Source organism: Microchirus variegatus (assembly GCF_963457635.1).
Source record: "Microchirus variegatus genome assembly, chromosome: 6".
Taxonomy (NCBI): domain Eukaryota; kingdom Metazoa; phylum Chordata; class Actinopteri; order Pleuronectiformes; family Soleidae; genus Microchirus; species Microchirus variegatus.
Window position 1 is genome coordinate 12,427,522 of NC_139807.1, and position 13,237 is coordinate 12,440,758.

The 13,237-nt window shown below is 42.0% G+C and overlaps 5 protein-coding genes across 5 annotated transcripts in view; all 5 read right to left on the reverse strand.

Annotated features, from left to right (window-relative positions):
* Positions 1 to 13,237, reverse strand: part of pcdh2aa1 (protocadherin 2 alpha a 1) — a gene marked incomplete at its 5' end in the record, with an annotated part of 170,015 nt that overhangs the window by 124,134 nt on the left and 32,644 nt on the right. The window lies entirely within an intron of this gene.
* On the reverse strand, positions 1,030 to 3,396 carry LOC310928716 (protocadherin alpha-8-like; the record flags this gene model as incomplete). The annotated part of the gene is made up of 1 exon (XM_083891356.1): positions 1,030 to 3,396. The coding sequence occupies one exon, from the start codon at positions 3,394 to 3,396 to the stop codon at positions 1,030 to 1,032; it is 2,367 nt and encodes a 788-aa protein (XP_083747482.1).
* On the reverse strand, positions 4,175 to 6,544 carry LOC310928467 (protocadherin alpha-3-like; the record flags this gene model as incomplete). Its single annotated transcript, XM_083891014.1, has 1 exon — positions 4,175 to 6,544. One exon carries the CDS (start codon positions 6,542 to 6,544, stop codon positions 4,175 to 4,177), a length of 2,370 nt encoding a protein of 789 aa, XP_083747140.1.
* Positions 7,413 to 9,806, reverse strand: LOC310928717 (protocadherin alpha-3-like; the record flags this gene model as incomplete). The annotated part of the gene is made up of 1 exon (XM_083891357.1): positions 7,413 to 9,806. The coding sequence occupies one exon, from the start codon at positions 9,804 to 9,806 to the stop codon at positions 7,413 to 7,415; it is 2,394 nt and encodes a 797-aa protein (XP_083747483.1).
* On the reverse strand, positions 10,753 to 13,146 carry LOC310928718 (protocadherin alpha-7-like; the record flags this gene model as incomplete). The annotated part of the gene is made up of 1 exon (XM_083891358.1): positions 10,753 to 13,146. The coding sequence occupies one exon, from the start codon at positions 13,144 to 13,146 to the stop codon at positions 10,753 to 10,755; it is 2,394 nt and encodes a 797-aa protein (XP_083747484.1).

A 13,237-nucleotide genomic window follows, 5' to 3' on the forward strand; every position in this document is an offset into this window, starting at 1 on the left:
GATGTTCCGCATTACTGGATACAATCCGATACTTCCTCTCCTTTAGTGTGTGTTTATCTAATCCAAGATCTTTTGCGATGTTCCCAACCACAGTGCCTTCATCAACTTCCTCAGAGATTGAATATCTTATTTGCGCCGAGGCGACGCTCCACAACAGCACAGCAACCACGAAGCCCACCAGATATCCTTGCGACCCTCCTGACTCGCGTTTTCTTTGTTCCATGGTTCAACACGAAATCCTCAGTAATCCAAAACAAGTTATTCCATTTTTAAGAAAACAGAATTGGGTCAGTTTCAATGTGTCGAGGTCCACTCACTCCCTGTGGACATTATGACAAATGCACGATTTGCACAGAACAAGAACAGAAGCGATCCTGTCTGTATCGCAGTACCAATGTTGTCAGGAGGTGGAACGAAATAATCATGACGACAAACGCGTCAAGCTGACTTTTTACATTGCACTGACACCGTGCGTCCTGATCTGTCACTGCAGAAACTTGGAAGCATGTTTTCTGAACTGCGGGTAATCTGTACATTACATGTTGTCATTGCAAATGTCTGAGTGGAAATGAGGGAACACACAACCTTATTTGAAGACGTATGATAATCTTGGAGAACTAGGTCAAAAACCTTCAGCACCATGGACAGCGACCGTAACCAGGCTTTTCACATCCCCTTTCGAGTTTATTTCACAGGACATTTAAGGCTAATTTCGACAAATAATAATTCAAGGCTTACTGACGATGCAGATACAGCAATCTGAATTGCATCAGCTTTAGGTTTTGTTATTTATTCAAACGACCATCCTGCTGTAAAAATGTAACACTCACATTACCCATAATTAAATCAACCACTCGTCAAAATCACTAGGTATTAATTCTAAAAGAGGAGATGAAAAGTTTCTGAACGTAAATAATGATGTGTTATGGCCAGGCGGAAAGACAATTTCCAGCTAGATCTAATGCCACAAAACCCAAAAGTGTATACAAAACGTTATGGAAGCATGATGTATATACGTAAAACATTTTGTCATCTTACCTCTTCACATGTTCTTCTCCTGTCAGGCAGCACGAGTGTATTCGCATGGCTTCCTGGGACTATAGTAGATCCTATACTCATCCTGGGTCCAACTAACATGTACCGTTTTTCTCCAGATCTGTACTGGATGCTGTGGCACAGTGTTCCATCATAATTAGGCTCTTGTAGATATTTAGGAGTATAGTCTGTGGTCTTTGAACACTGCATTGCAATCAACACAATGATACTGATGAGAAATAGAGCTGAAACTGAGCCCAAAGTTATCATCAGGTAAAAAGTCACATCAGTGTCCTCATCTGCTTTTGTTGAACTTTTAACATCAGAAGCTGCAAAAGCTTCTTTGGGCTCCACAACTTTGACAATGACAGTAGCTGTTGCTGAGAGTGAAACGTTCCCATTGTCTTTGACCAGTATGACCAGTTTATGCTCAGCCTCGTCTGTCTCTGTGAATGGGCGAAGTGTTTTGATCTGTCCTGTATAGCGGTCCAAAGTAAAGAGACTGTGCTCAGTGACTTCCTGCAGTGAAAACAGTAACCAGCCGTTATATCCTATATCAGCGTCAAAGGCTCTGACTTTAGTCACCACGTATCCTGCGTTCACGTTGCGGGGAATATCCTCCACACCTTCAGCAGAACCGTTAGAGCTGACTGGATACAGGATGACTGGAGCGTTGTCGTTCTGATCCAGAATGAACACGTTCACTGTGACGTTGCTGCTCAGTGACGGAGTTCCAGAATCTGACGCAACAATGTAGAATTGGAAGGTTTTCAGTGTTTCAAAATCAAAACTTTTGAGCGCCATAATGTCTCCGTTCTCTGGGTTTATGTTGAGAAATGAAGTCACTTTATTGTCTCCACTTCCATCTCTGAGAATATGATATGAAATCTGGCCATTCTCATTCTCATCTGCATCAAAAGCTTTAACTGAAAACACAGAGGCACCTGGTGCATTAGCTTCGGTGATGTAAAAAGTATAGGGGTTCAGCAAAAACTCTGGACTGTTGTCATTCACATCTGACACGAGGATACTTATTTTCTTCTCAGATGACAGTGGCGGCTGACCAGCGTCTTTTGCAGTTATTGTCACGTCATATATTGACCGTTTCTCTCTGTCCAGAGGAGATTTGGTCACTAATGAAAACATTTTATCTTGTAGGGATGGTGATAAAACAAATGGAACTTCCTCACCTATAGAGCAAGTAACTTTTCCATTCAGACCAGAGTCCAAGTCATTGACACTGATAAGAGCAACTGTAGTTCCAGGTCTGGAGTTTTCAGGGATAGAACTTGAAAATGAAGTGACTTCAATCTCAGGTACATTATCATTCACGTCAACTATCTTGATGATGACACTTTTTTCTGACGTTAGGGGAGCAAGGCCTTTATCTGATGCCTGAATTTCAATTTCATATTTATCTTTCATTTCATAGTCTGTTGGATGTTTAACAACGATTTCGCCTGTTAATGGATTTATTTCAAATAGTTTGAATAACTTACGATTTACGCTGTTTCCAAACGAGTAAACAACATCTCCGTTTGGCCCTTCGTCTAAATCAGTTGCATTCACACGAATCACTGTGGTGCCTACTGGCGCGTTTTCATCTATCATTGCAGAATATACATTTTTAGAGAAAATTGGTGCATTATCATTTACATCTAAAACATTCACTACAATATTCATTTCGCCAGATTTTGGAGGCTTACCTCCATCAAGTGCGGTCAGAACTAACGAGTGGCTTGCCGCAGACTCTCTGTCTAGAGATTTTTGTAACACTAGTATGGGTATTTTTCCATCATCACCCTTATCTTTAACTTCCAAACGAAAGTGGTCGTTCGAGCTGAGTTTATACTGCTGCACGGAGAAATGACCACTGTCCGGATCTCGTGCGGCTTGTAACTGAAAACGTGCTCCACTTAACACGGACTCAGATATGTCTAGCGTTTTGTGTATCTCGGGGAAGCTGGGCGAATGGTCGTTTACGTCCAGTATTTCCACTCCAATGTAATGGACCTCCAATGGATCTTCTAGTACGGTTTTCAGATTAATCAAACAAGTGTTGCTCCTCTCGCATACTTCCTCTCTGTCGATCTTTCGGCTCACATACAGGATGCCATCGTTTTGATTTAGACGGAAAAGTGGATCCGTTGCACTAGAAACCGTGCGATACTTCCTATCTTTTAACGTGCCCCTTTCTAATCCCAGATCCTTAGCCACATTCCCAACCGCAGTCCCTTCCTTAACTTCCTCCGATATAGAATACCTTATCTGCGCTGAAGCCACGCTCCACAAAATCACTGAAACCGCGGCACAGATCCACCGTCGCGTCGCCCTTCGTGCCTTGCTTTTTCTTTGTTCCATGGTCATCAACATAAACGATAAAATTAATCCTTTAGGATAAGATGACTGCATCAGATCAACGCCATCCTGCTCACTCGTCCGCGACAAAGGTTTCGTCCTTTATTGCATTTGAGAAAAAGGGAAATCTTGCGATTGTAAACCGTCAGCTCACGAACAAGGCTGCTACTGTTGAACTAATGGCGTGGACGAGGGCGGTTCTCATAGCACGAGCTCTTAGTTTTTCGTGTACTGACACCATGCGCTCTCTTTTGTTTACTGCAAGACAGTGAGTGGAAACCGAAGACCAAACAATTTTGCAGACGTATACTTGTACCCTTTGATCACCCATTAACCATTATATGATATCACTTCGGGTTGTCAGTGGTTCTCAAAAACATTTTTAAAGTCAAAACCAAATCAATACCAGAAGCCAAAAGTATTGGAGTTTAGAATAGATCACACAATCTTTTGATAAAATCAACAGATGGCCTCTGTTATTTTGTATGAACGTTGTTCTATTTTGGAAACATGAACACGAAGGTTGAAAGTTTCAGCACCACGGTCAGCGAATGACGCTATTTGTATTTAACAAGGCCCACCATGGAAAATTCGAATGGAGTTCTGGTGGGACTCAAACTGTGAAATAAATCACTATACGAACCGCTCACATACACCTGGTGTTTCGTGAGCATTGAAACAACATGTTTCAATAACTTGCAGCATTCATATAATGTCAATTGATTACAGTAATTCATAAAAAAAACACCACACAGTTTACCCCCCGAAAATAATTTCAAATTCAACTTACCTCTTCAGACACTCCCCTCCTGTTAGGAAGCACTAGAGTATTCGCATGGCTTCCTGGGACTATAGTAGATCCTATACTCATCCTGGGTCCAACTAACATGTACCGTTTTTCTCCAGATCTGTACTGGATGCTGTGACACAGTGTTCCATCATAATTAGGCTCTTGTAGATATTTAGGAGTATAGTCTGTGGTCTTTGAACACTGCATTGCAATCAACACAATGATACTGATGAGAAAAAGAGCTGAAACTGAGCCCAGAGTTATCATCAGGTAAAAAGTCACATCAGTGTCCTCATCTGCTTTTGTTGAACTTTTAACATCAGAAGCTGCAAAAGCTTCTTTGGGCTCCACAACTTTGACAATGACAGTAGCTGTTGCTGAGAGTGAAACGTTCCCATTGTCTTTGACCAGTATGACCAGTTTATGCTCAGCCTCGTCTGTCTCTGTGAATGGGCGAAGTGTTTTGATCTGTCCTGTATAGCGGTCCAAAGTAAAGAGACTGTGCTCAGTGACTTCCTGCAGTGAAAACAGTAACCAGCCGTTATATCCTATATCAGCGTCATAGGCTCTGACTTTAGTCACCACGTATCCTGCGTTCACGTTGCGGGGAATCTCCTCCACACCTTCAGCAGAACCGTTAGAGCTGACTGGATACAGGATGACTGGAGCGTTGTCGTTCTGATCCAGAATGAACACGTTCACTGTGACGTTGCTGCTCAGTGACGGAGTTCCAGAATCTGACGCAACAACGTGGAACTGGAAAGTTTTCAGTGTTTCAAAGTCAAACCTTTTTAACGCCATAATGTCTCCATTTTCAGAATTTATGCTGAGAAACGAGGACACTTTATCTCCACCCACATCTCTCAAAAAGTGATATGAGATAAGAGAATTGTCATTTTCATCACGATCAGATGCTTTTACTGAAAATACTGACGTTGCTGGATTGTTATTTTCAGTGATATAAAATGTATAAGGGCTTGAGAAAAACTCTGGACTGTTGTCATTCACATCTGATATAATGACGCTTATTGTCTTTTCGGTTACAAAGGAGGGGTCGCCTGTATCTTTGGCAGTAATTGTAACGTCATATTGAGAAATAATCTCCCTGTCCAAATGCTTACTTGTTACAGCAGCGTACATGTTTTCCTGTAACGAAGGCGACAAAGTAAAGGGAACACCTTCTTTGATGGTGCAAATGACTTTACCATTAATGCCCGAGTCTAAATCACTGACACTAATCAGGGCCACCGTAGTTCCTATTTTAGAATCCTCCTTGATGGAGCTAGAAAACGATGTCACTTCTATCTCAGGAGCATTATCATTAACGTCAATAATAGTTATCAGAACACTTTTAGCAGTTGTCAGTGGAGCGTGTCCTCTGTCAGATGCTTTTATGTCAATGTCATAACTTTTACTTTTCTCGAAATCTATTGGACCTGTTACTTTAATTTCCCCTGTCTCTGGGTCGATACTGAAGAGTTCCATTAAAGTGGAATCAACTTCGTTAACAAATGAATATGTTATATCACTGTTTGCACCGTAGTCCAAATCGGTTGCATTTACCTGAATTACGACGGTGCCCAAGGGGGCGTTTTCTTGAAGCGTGGCGGAATACAACTCTTCAGTGAACACTGGCGAGTTGTCATTCACATCAAGTACGTCCACACTTATTTCTACATCACCAGACTTCACCGGTTTTCCCCCATCAATGGCTGTGAGACGTAGCTTGTGTCTGCCAGTCGTTTCTCTATCAAGTTGCTTCTGCAGAACTAAAAATGGAACTTTACGGTCCGCGCCTCTATCCTTGACTTCTACCCTAAAATATTCATTATGGCTGAGCTTATATTGTTGAATGGAGAACGGGCCTACGTCAGGGTCGCGCGCTGTTTGCAGTTGAAATCTCGCTCCTGCTAGAGCTGACTCAGAAATCTCAAGCCGCTTTTCCTTCTCTGGAAAAACGGGCGCGTGATCATTTATATCCAGTATTTCCACTGCCACATAGTGAATCTCCAGCGGGTTTTCTAGTACCGTTTTCAGTTGGATCAAACACGGGATGGTCCTTTCGCACACCTCCTCCCTGTCTATCCTCCTTTTGACATGCAGGATACCATCGTTTGGATTCACCTGAAACAATGGTTCAGTCGAACCTGCTACAATGCGATATCCACGCTCTCTCAGCACACTCTTATCGAGTCCCAGATCCTTAGCGATATTGCCGACAACGGTTCCTTCTTCAACCTCCTCCGATATAGAATATCTGATGTGAGCAGAAGCTCCACTCCATAAAACCTCCAAAACCACCATGATGGCAAACCAACAGTGTCGCTCCCTCCCGGATCTGCGTTGTCCTCTTTGTTCCATAACCGATATAGTAATGAGCAGTCCGTGAAAAATGCGTCCTGTTTTACAGACCTATTGCCTTCATCGTCCAGGATGATGCGCTAAAGGTCTGTTTCACAAAATCTGTTGAACCAAAAACGTCCTACTTACTGGCAGTCACGATGTTGAGATCGCACACTGAATGAGACAAATGTGAGGGTTTGGTGAACATAAAGCACATGACGTAAAGCGCTGCCAAATACACAGAATCGCTGAACTACACTGACACCAAGCGCTGAAAGCGTTGCAACTGCACAAGTAATATCTGCAGATGTATATCCTAACATCATGATGTTATCATTTTCAATTAAGAGTGAATAAAGTTGTAAAGTGTCCTTTAAAATACGTTATTCCAGAAATATTTAGTTCAAAACATTGTAAAAAGGAAATGTTAAATTGAATCTTAAAATGGGATTTTAACTGCATGAGTTGTGACTTCCATCACCACCAAAGACAACGAGAAATAAAACAGTAGAATTGGAATATCGAATTAACTGACACCTTTACTCGAGGATTAATCGTAGGTGCTTTCAGCACCACGGACAGCAACAGTCTGCACTTGGCAAAACCAGAAGTGCATTTAACACGTAGCCTATAACAAATATTTATATAATTCTAGATTTAAATATTATGGTTTGATTCTGTAGCCTATTGTTGTACACAAACTATAGTCCATATCTAGGCTAACTCATCAATTATTGTAAACAATCCGTTTTCTCTTGTACATCAAGAGTTTGTGCCGTAAGTAAATCCAATGAGCATTGGTACATAGCAGAGGACACATCAGGTTGGTGCAGAATCGAGAAAATATGAAATCATGAGATAACGTTTATGCACAACATTAGGCCGCTCAGATATACAGGAGTGAAATTGTCGATCTTACCTCTCCAGATGTTCCTCTCCTATCAGGGAGCACTAGTGTATTCGCATGGCTTCCTGGGACTATAGTAGATCCTATACTCATCCTGGGTCCAACTAACATGTACCGTCTGTCTCCAGATCTGTACTGGATGCTGTGACACAGTGTTCCATCATAATTAGGCTCTTGTAGATATTTAGGCGTATAGTCTGTGGTCTTTGAACACTGCATTGCAATCAACACAATGATACTGATGAGAAAAAGAGCTGAAACTGAGCCCAAAGTTATCATCAGGTAAAAAGTCACATCAGTGTCCTCATCTGCTTTTGTTGAACTTTTAACATCAGAAGCTGCAAAAGCTTCTTTGGTCTCCACAACTTTGACAATGACAGTAGCTGTTGCTGAGAGTGAAACGTTCCCATTGTCTTTGACCAGTATGACCAGTTTATGCTCAGCCTCGTCTGTCTCTGTGAATGGGCGAAGTGTTTTGATCTGTCCTGTATAGCGGTCCAAAGTAAAGAGACTGTGCTCAGTGACTTCCTGCAGTGAAAACAGTAACCAGCCGTTATATCCTATATCAGCGTCATAGGCTCTGACTTTAGTCACCACGTATCCTGCGTTCACGTTGCGGGGAATCTCCTCCACACCTTCCGCAGAACCGTTAGAGCTGACTGGATACAGGATGACTGGAGCGTTGTCGTTCTGATCCAGAATGAACACGTTCACTGTGACGTTGCTGCTCAGTGACGGAGTTCCAGAATCTGACGCAACAACGTGGAACTGGAAAGTTTTCAGTGTTTCAAAGTCAAATCTTTTTAACGCCATAATGTCTCCATTTTCAGAATTTATGCTGAGAAACGAGGTCACTTTATCTCCACCCACATCTCTCAAAAAGTGATATGAGATAAGAGAATTGTCATTTTCATCACGGTCAGATGCTTTTACTGAAAATACTGACGTTGCTGGATTGTTATTTTCAGTGATATAAAATGTATAAGGGCTTGATAAAAACTCTGGACTGTTGTCATTCACATCTGATATAATGACGCTTATTGTCTTTTCGGTTACAAAGGAGGGGTCGCCTGTATCTTTGGCAGTAATTGTAACGTCATATTGAGAAATCATTTCCCTGTCCAAATGCTTACTTGTTACAGCAGCGTACATGTTTTCTTGTAACGAAGGCGACAAAGTAAAGGGAACACCTTCTCTGATTGTGCAAATGACTTTACCATTAATGCCCGAGTCTAAATCACTGACACTAATCAGGGCCACCGTAGTTCCTATTTTAGAATCCTCCTTGATGGAGCTAGAAAACGATGTCACTTCTATCTCGGGAGCATTATCATTAACGTCAATAATAGTTATCAGAACACTTTTAGCAGTTGTCAGTGGAGCGTGTCCTCTGTCAGATGCTTTTATGTCAATTTCATAACTTTTACTTTTCTCAAAATCTATTGGACCTGTTACTTGAATTTCCCCTGTCTCTGGGTCGATACTGAAGAGTTCCATTAATGTGGAATCAACTTCGTTACCAAATGAATATGTGATATCACCATTTGCACCGTAGTCCGAATCCGTTGCATTTACCTGAATCACTACGGTGCCCAAGGGGGCGTTTTCTTGAAGCGTCGCAGAATACAGCTCTTCAGTGAACACTGGCGAGTTGTCATTAATATCAAGTACATCCACAATTATTTCTATATCGCCAGACTTCACCGGTTTTCCTCCATCACTAGCTGTGAGACGTAGCTTGTGTCTGCCAGTCTTTTCTCTATCAAGTTGCTTCTGCAGAACTAAAAATGGTACTTTAAGGTCCGCGCCTCTATCCTTGACTTCGACCCTAAAATATTCATTATGGCTGAGCTTATATTGTTGAATGGAGAACGGGCCTACGTCAGGGTCGCGTGCTGTTTGCAGTTGAAATCTCGCTCCTGCTAGAGCCGACTCGGAAATCTCGAGCCGCTTTTCCTTCTCTGGAAAAACGGGCGCGTGATCATTTATATCCAGTATTTCCACTGCCACATAGTGAATCTCCAGCGGGTTTTCTAGTACCGTTTTCAGTTGGATCAAACACGGGCTGGTCCTTTCGCACACCTCCTCCCTGTCTATCCTCCTTTTGACATGCAGGATACCATCGTTTTGATTCACCTGAAACAATGGTTCAGTCGAACCTGCTACAATGCGATATCCACGCTCTCTCAGCACACTCTTATCGAGACCCAGATCCTTAGCAATATTGCCGACAACGGTTCCTTCTTCAACCTCCTCGGATATAGAATATCTGATGTGAGCAGAAGCTCCACTCCATAAAACCTCCAAAACCACCATGATGGCAAACCAACAGTGTCGCTCCCTCCCGGATCTGCGTTGTCCTCTTTGTTCCATAACCGATATAGTAATGAGCAGTCCGTCAAAAATGCGTCCTATTTTACAGACCTAGTGCCTTCATCGTCCAGGATGATGCGCTAAAGGTCTGTTTCACAAAATCTGTTGAACCAAAAACGTCCTACTTACTGGCTGTCACGATGTTGAGATCGCACACTGAATGAGACAAATGTGAGGGTTTGGTGAACATAAAGCACATGACGTAAAGCGCTGCCAAATACACAGAATCGCTTAACTACACTGACACCAAGCGCTGAAAGCGTTGCAACTGCACAAGTAATATCTGCAGATGTATATCCTAACATCATATTATCATGTTCAATTAAGAGTGAATAAAGTCAAAAATCTTAAGTTTTAAAGTGTCCTTTAAAATACGTTATTCCAGAAATATTTAGTTCAAAAGGAAATGTTAAATTGAATCTTAAAATGTGATTTTAACTGCCATAAGTTGTGACTTCCATCACTAGCAAAGACAACGAGAAGTTAAACGGTAGAATTGGAATATCGAATTAACTGACATCTTAACTCAAAACGACCTCGCGGATTAATCAAAGGTGCTTGCATCATTGTTTTACATGAACGTTAAAGGGAGACCATTTCAGCACCACGGAGAGCAACAGTCTGCACTTGGCAAAACCAGAAGTGCATTAACAAATATTTATACAATTCTAGATTGAAATATTATGGTTTTGTAGCCTTTTGTTGTACACAAACTATAGTCCATAGCTAGGCAAACTTAGCAATTATTGTAAACAATCCGTTTTGTACAGCAATAGTTTGTGCCATAAGTGAATCCAATGAGCATTGATACATAGCAGAGGACACATCAGGTTGATGCAGAATCGAGAAAATATATAATCATTACAGATGAACCAGCTTCAAAAGCAACACAATGGAGTTAGATAATCTGTAAATGAGATAAAGTTTATGCAAAATATTATAACTTTCAGACATACAGGAGTGAAATTGGCGATCTTACCTCCCCAGATGTTCCTCTCCTGTCAGGGAGCACTAGTGTATTCGCATGGCTTCCTGGGACTATAGTAGATCCTATACTCATCCTGGGTCCAACTAACATGTACCGTTTTTCTCCAGATCTGTACTGGATGCTGTGACACAGTGTTCCATCATAATTAGGCTCTTGTAGATATTTAGGAGTATAGTCTGTGGTCTTTGAACACTGCATTGCAATCAACACAATGATACTGATGAGAAAAAGAGCTGAAACTGAGCCCAAAGTTATCATCAGGTAAAAAGTCACATCAGTGTCCTCATCTGCTTTTGTTGAACTTTTAACATCAGAAGCTGCAAAAGCTTCTTTGGGCTCCACAACTTTGACAATGACAGTAGCTGTTGCTGAGAGTGAAACGTTCCCATTGTCTTTGACCAGTATGACCAGTTTATGCTCAGCCTCGTCTGTCTCTGTGAATGGGCGAAGTGTTTTGATCTGTCCTGTATAGCGGTCCAAAGTAAAGAGACTGTGCTCAGTGACTTCCTGCAGTGAAAACAGTAACCAGCCGTTATATCCTATATCAGCGTCATAGGCTCTGACTTTAGTCACCACGTATCCTGCGTTCACGTTGCGGGGAATCTCCTCCACACCTTCAGCAGAACCGTTAGAGCTGACTGGATACAGGATGACTGGAGCGTTGTCGTTCTGATCCAGAATGAACACGTTCACTGTGACGTTGCTGCTCAGTGACGGAGTTCCAGAATCTGACGCAACAACGTGGAACTGGAACGTTTTCAGTGTTTCAAAGTCAAAATGTTTCAGCGCCACAATGTCTCCATTTTCGGCGTTAATGTTCAGAAAGGAAACGACTTGGATTTCTCCCCCCGTCCCCCTCAAGATATTATATGAAACAAGCGCATTACTTCCCTCATCATAATCACGGGCTGTCACTGATAAAATAGACGCCCCGGGTTTGTTATTCTCAGTAATGTAGAAAGTATACGGGTTTTGGGAAAACGTTGGGCTGTTATCATTTACATCTGACAAAACGATATCTATAGTTTTATCTGATGACAGAGATGGTTCGGCTGCATCTTTAGCGACAATTGTGACTGTATATTGTGCTTGCTGTTCTCTGTCTAAAAGCAATTTAGTGACGAGGGAATACATGTTATTTTGTAAAGATGGAGTGAGCAGGAAAGGAATGCCTGGGTTTATGTGACACGTCACTTTCCCATTGAGACCAGAGTCCAAATCTTTAACACTAATTAACGCCACTGTGGTTCCAGGTTTGGAATCTTCAGGGAGCGCGCGTGAAAAAGACATCACCTCAATTTCAGGTGCGTTGTCGTTTACGTCAACAATATGTATAGTTACCGTTTTATCTGTTGTCAGTGTAGCCGTACCCTTGTCCGATGCTTGGATATCAATTTCATATCTGCCACATTCTTCAAAATCTATAGCACCTGCGACTGTAATAACTCCAGTCACCGGATTTAAGGAGAAACGTGCGCGTACTCGCTCATCCACGTGATTGTCAAATGAATAAACAACCTCTCCATTAGAACTTTCATCCATATCTGTAGCGTTTACTTGAATTACATTTGTGCCAATAGGAGAATTTTCTTTCAAGTGTGCATGATAAGAATCGAGTGTAAACACGGGAGCGTTATCATTAACATCTGAAACATCAATTTTTATTGTCATGTTACCAGACCGTGGAGGTTTACCCCCGTCAGAGGCTGTCAGAATTAACAAATGGGTCTTGACGGATTCTCTATCGAGTGGCTTTTGAAGAACTAAACTCGGGGTTTTACGGTCCTCACCGCGGTCTTTCACCTCCAAACGAAAATGTTCATTGTGGCTCAACCTATACTGTTGAACAGAAAGTGGACCACTATCAGCGTCACGCGCAGCCTGTAACTGAAATCGTGCTCCTGCTAAGGCAGATTCGGAAATCTCTAAAATATTTTCACCTTCAGGGAAGCTTGGTGCGTGGTCGTTCACATCCAGAATCTCAACCGCTAAGTAGTGGACTTCAAGTGGATTTTCTAAGGCAATTTTCAAGTCGATTACACAAACCTTGGTCCGGTCACATACTTCCTCTCTGTCAATTTTCTGGCTCACATACAAGATACCATCGTTCTGATTCAGCTGAAAAGGCGGCTCTGTCGAGCTGTAGACAATGCGATACCCCCTTTCTTTCAGCGTGGTCTTATCGAGTCCTAAATCCTTCGCAATATCTCCAACAACGGTTCCTTCTTTCACTTCCTCTGCGATGGAATATCGGACTTGTGCTGATGCTTCGATCCAAACCGTAACAAAAACCACCATAAAGGCTATCCGCTTTGTCTGCTGCCTCCATGTGTGGTACACCCTTTGTTCCATGACGCGAACAGAAAACATCTCAATAAAAGCTTTCAAAAGGCTATGTTCATTTAGAGCTGAGAAATAATTCCGTCACATCGTTAGTCATAAT